This window comes from Pygoscelis adeliae, unplaced genomic scaffold (assembly GCF_000699105.1).
Source record: "Pygoscelis adeliae isolate BGI_AS28 unplaced genomic scaffold, ASM69910v1 Scaffold402, whole genome shotgun sequence".
Lineage (NCBI taxonomy): Eukaryota > Metazoa > Chordata > Aves > Sphenisciformes > Spheniscidae > Pygoscelis > Pygoscelis adeliae.
The window spans coordinates 4877749-4882976 of NW_008824411.1; the positions used below are offsets into that span (position 1 = coordinate 4877749).

At 53.0% G+C, this 5228-nt stretch overlaps 1 protein-coding gene across 1 annotated transcript in view; it reads right to left on the bottom strand.

Annotated features, from left to right (window-relative positions):
* Nucleotides 1-2185: 2185 nt before the first annotated feature.
* Nucleotides 2186-5228, bottom strand: part of PPAPDC2 (phosphatidic acid phosphatase type 2 domain containing 2) — a 5413-nt gene continuing 2370 nt past the window's right edge. The window contains exons 2-3 of the mRNA XM_009320701.1: nucleotides 4971-5220; nucleotides 2186-3064 (exon numbers count right to left, since the gene is read on the bottom strand). Of these exons, the coding sequence (XP_009318976.1) occupies nucleotides 2694-3064; nucleotides 4971-5220 (621 nt within the window). The 3' untranslated portion in view covers nucleotides 2186-2693. The remainder of the gene's footprint in view (nucleotides 3065-4970; nucleotides 5221-5228) is intronic.

The following is a 5228-nucleotide window of genomic DNA, read 5'->3' on the forward strand; positions in this document are numbered from 1 at the left end:
CGCGTTCCTAAGCGCATGGGGAGATTTTGTAAATGAATGCTTCTGTGCCCGTCCCCTTTTATGTGACTGTCTCCTGCTACTTTCATCTATAATTTTAATTATAAAAAAAAAGACTGAGCAGAAAAAGGTTTTTGAAGGTCACAATACAATTTCAGTGCCAGTGGCACTGTCTGATGAGGTCCCATAAGCACACAGAGGGGTGTCCACTACTGCTCCACTGGTATCTAGGACTAGACCTGAATTTATCAGTTCAGGTCCTCTCGAGTTGGAGATTTGCTATTGTAGGAGCTGCAGCATTTTGCCTTTGAGCACACCAAAAAAAGTTGATGCTTCTGTTCCTCTCTGTTAAACACATAGGGCATTTCAGTTTATTAAAATCTCTCATGGCCAAGCTCTTCACTGCTCAGACCCAAAGCCTGGTAGAGAGACAAGCAACCTCGGCACTGTCTTGGCAGCTCTTGAAAGCAGGCACTGGATGCAAAGATCTCTTGGAAACACATGGGAGCCTCTAGGAAAAGGTCCGACATGTCAGTGAAACCCCAGTGAGAATAGTCTTGACCTGGGGGGGAATTGCTCCCTCAATACGGTTGCAGTGGGAACCCAGTTGCACGTGTTTCCCACACGGGCCTGTTGTGACACCAGGTAGATGGGACAAGCTGACAAGAAACCTCCCTGCTCTGGAAAAACCCCTCTGACTGTAAAGTGAAATATGCTTTGAAGGTGTTCCTGGGTTACCCCCAGGTAATGGAGATTGGATGTGAGGAAAAATTTCCTTACTGAAAGAGTGGTTAAACATTGGAACAGGCTGCCCAGGGAAGTGGTTGAGCCACCATCCCTGGAGGTTTTTAAAAGATGTGTAGATGCAGTGCTTAGGGACATGGTTTAGTGGTGGACTCGGCAGTGCTACGTTAATGGCTGGACTGATGATCTTAAAGGTCTTTTCCAACCTAAACGGTTCTATGATTCTATTCTATTCCATGATTCTAACAAGCCCTGATCACCCCAAACCCTGACCACACCGGAGCATGCCGCCTGCCCCTGATCCCTGAGCCACCACAGAGCTTGTCTTTGCCTTGAGGTGGGAGGGCTGGCCAGGGTGGCCAGATGCTGCTGTGCACATGCCGGACCAGCTCAGCCAGCTGCCAGGCATGCAGTACAACCCAGGGGATTTTTTTTTTGGTCACTGTACAAGTCCCAGGCTGGAGTGCAAACCCACAGCTGGTAGGTTCACCAGCTCATGGTGCCAGTAAGTCATGGCTCAGCTCTGGGGGAACCTTGTCACATCAAGCATTTTCATTTCAGCCCATGTATAACTGACAGTGGGTGACAGAGAGGGACAGTGTGTTTGTACCAGCGGCCCACAGGCTGCTCCTGCACACTTCACCCAGAGGAACAGCACACTTAAACACTGCCTGGTTTTAATATGACTTAATCCGTGAGTGCACTAATAGACCTTCGTGGCCATGATGAGCCTCACCTGGGCCCAATCACCCCCACCCACGTGCCAGGAGCACTATTTAAGCTCAGTCCAGAGCCCTCACTCCCTCCTGGCTGTGGTTCTTGTGGATATGCATCCTGTGCTTTTCTGTATCAATCTCAGCCCTGGCTCATTACAGAGGCTCCTCGTGGTTCTCTCCTGCCAAGGACAAACAGTCCTCTATGAAAAACAGGCTGCCAGGACCAACAGTGCCAGGGCAGGAGAGCCAGCCTGCCGGGAGCATGGGGAGCTGTGGCAGTGGTTGGCAGTCAGGGCCCCTTGCTGCAGGAGGTGTGGGTAAGGCTCAGCTCCCAGGGCTGCCCAGCAGCCTGGGCAAGGGTGTATTGCTAGCCAGGGCTATGGGGAAGGGGCTCAGTCTGCAGTATGCTGTCAGCAGCACTGGTAACACGCTGACAAACAGGAATCGCTGTGAATATACTGTACCCCTGGGAGACTGAAAATCCTGTGGAGAGCGGAAGGAACTGTAAAGCTCTGCACAAGGACTTCAGGAGCAGGCTGCTGCTGGGAGCTGCCTCCCCAGTTACCCACTCTCTTAGAGTTGGCACGGATGCACCAAACCCCGAGTTGCACCATCCTTTCCCCATGGCACTGGGAGCCAGGTGCTTGTGTCCTTGTTGACTGAGATCTGGCCTCAGTGCAGCGCTTAAATCAAGAGCAATAGGGAAGACACGCATTGCTTAGGAAGGCAGAGCTCTTTATAATCCCGAGGACAGACCCCAGTGAGTCCCCTCCAGGCAGACGTTATGGAGCAGGCTATGCAGGGCATGCTCGCGACAGCAATGTGATCAGTGTATTTACAGCAGACAGGTACGTGGGCAATTGCAGAGAAATCTGCAAAGCCACAGCTATCACATATACCATAGGCTAACGCAACAGGTGCCCAGCAAGGGCATCCCGATTCACAGTATCAGCAGTGAGCTGCTGGATGAATGTGCTGAGCCCTCCCAGGGCTCTGCAGGGACAGGTTTTTCATGGGAGGTCAGTGCAGCTGCTTGGCCAGTGCATGACAGCCCATCAGGAGGGCAGGACAGCACCAAACATCTAAGTGCGGGCCCAGGAGCCTGCAGCACCGCTAGTGTTGAAGTCTTGGCTGGATAGGTGGGGTCCAGGATGTGAGTTCAAGTCCCAGTATCCGCTCCCTGTGCACGCTTAGAAAACTGGGTGTGCGCCTTCTCCTTTGAGAGGGACCCAGCCATCAATGGCTCCAGAGTGCGAAGAGGGCAGGCGCACTGAGCGGGGACAGCCAGCAGTACTCCACCACGCTGTACAGCGCATAGCCCAGCAGCAAACCGAAGAGCACGTCTGTCACGTTGTGCCTGCCCAGCATGATCCTTGAAATGCCGACGATGAGAGCCCAGAGCACCACGAGGACCCGCAGCGGGACAGCGAGCACCAGGTGGTGCAGAATGAAGCGGCAGACCAGGGCTGCTCTGGTGGCGTGGCCTGACGGAAAGGAGTACCTGTCTACTGAGATCGTGACGAACATGTCCATCTTGTTGTGGGTGGGCCGCCGCCGCTTGACGAGCCCTTTCACCACTGCCACCAGCACGAGATCCAGCAGCAACGCTAGGAGACAGTAACAGCGAGTGAGCAAGAGAGGAAGGGTTTTTTTCCCCCCCTATGGAAAACAAGGCAAGAATCAAACCAAAGCCATTAGCTAAGAAAACAAGCACTTGGCTACCAAAACATGCTAAGAGAAGGCACTATTTGCCATGGCTATGATGCCCAGGTAGGGAGAGCGTGGCACTCATCCAGCACTTGGCCTTCTCCAGCTTGAGCCCATCTTCAGTCTCCACTCCTGCTGCACGCAGCCCTTGTGCAACGCCAGACCCTCTGCCTGCCACAGCCAGCAACAGGACTTGGCCCGGCTTGCACCCAAGAGCTCTTCTTTCTGTGTAAAATCTGATCTTGCCATGACTCAGGGCTCAAACTGGAGGCAACAGAGGGGTTAATATTCCCCACAGCTCCCTTCCTGACAGCCTGTGCTGACTCAGCATTGCTTTGCCTACCCCTGTGGCTGGGGGTCAAACTGACCAGGGTGAATGATCAATCCGCTTCAACCACTCAGCCATGGATCAGGGTGAGGGGCCCCGAGTTTGTGTGGCACTGCCAGGGCTCCCGCAGTCTGGCTTCTCCCTGCTGTGGGGGGATTAATGCCAGAAAGTTAACCATGCTTTGGCTTTCAAGAGCTGAATAAAGGATGATTTAAATAATGCCAGCTAAAGGTTGTTGCGGTAGAAGTCAGAGTCGAAGCACATGTGAGAAGTGTTCAGCCAGTATTCGGCAAGAACAGCTTCTCATGTAGGGCAGAGGATGCTTTCTCCATCCCCGTTAGCTTGGCTAGCGCAGTGCTCACAGCCAGGGCTGCTACTTCCAAGGAAGTCTTGTGAGAGACTGACTTCTGCTTGTCCCAAGGCTTGTTTCTGGACACCAAATCTTTTGGTCACTTCAGTTCATTCTCTTTGGTTAATCATTTAAGAACAAATATTTTTTTTTCCACATGTAAACCTAGTTCAATTGCTTTTTCTCTTTTTACATATGGTTTGGGAGATTCAGCTTGGACATTAGGGAACACTCCTTCCCCACGTGGGTGCTGCAACCCTGGGACAGGGCCCCGGAGAGGTGGGTGGCTCCAGCCTGGAGCTTTGAGGGCCAGGCAAGGCCCTGGTGCTGGGACACCTCCTCAGAGCAGAGGTTAGGTCAGAGGCCTCCGGGTACCTTCCCACAGCTCTGCTGTGAGACTGTAATTTAACCATGTGCTCCTAGATGAAAAAGATGCCTAAAACCGTATGTTTCCCACCAAGCAAATTTCAATTCAAATGATAAGTGTGAGGTACCAATTATTTGCAACTTAATAAAAGAGTAAGAAAGAGGAACCTGAAAAATTCTGTTGCTCTGGAACTACTACAGTTTCTAAACAAGCAAAAATGAAGAATTTAAGTGTACCTAATAGGACAGGATGCAAGGGAGGGGGGAATATTACACCACACAAAATTAAAATGCATGCTTTAAACAAAGTTTCCTCACTGGCAGGTACTGCCTGCAGGGAGCCCAAGGGTGCAGACATGTGTGTGCCAGAGCAGCTTTTCAGGAGAAAGGGCTGGTATCTAGGACAGCTGCACCTGGAATGCACTGTTGTGATAAACTGAAGAACTAAAAGGGAGTTCAGTTCCCTGAAAGTTTTGTGCAACTGCAGGAGCAGTTTAGCTGTCCGGAGTTTCACAGTGTGTGGTTGGAGCTGTGACCGATGAGCCATACCCATGCCACCACGTCCTCCAGCGGCAGGGTTACTCACTCTGGTACCAGGCACCCCAGATGAGTCTGTACCAGTTACTCAAAATCAGCAGGCTCCCTTGGGGCTGCAGGAGGCTGAGGTTTACTCAGCTCTCCCCCATCCTTCAGGTCCCATCCTCCCCCCTCCGCTCCAGCCAGCCCCCACCTACAGAGCCCTTTGGTGAGCCCCCAGCCTCACCGAAGAGCAGGTTGAGCAGCACCTCCCTGGCCGCTGAGCTGTCGCTCTGGCACAGCCCGTAGAAGGTGCCCAGCAGCCAGGGGATGCCGTGCCCCGAAACCTCGATGACCTTCATGAGGGGGCGTGCGCTGCCCCAGGCCGAGCCCTCTCCAGCGCAGACGCCCAGGCGCTTGGAGGCCCAGAGGTCGATGGCGAGCAGGGAGCTGAGGGCGATGCCCAGGAAGGAGGGGTTCAGCTTCATGCAGTCCTCCTCGGGCA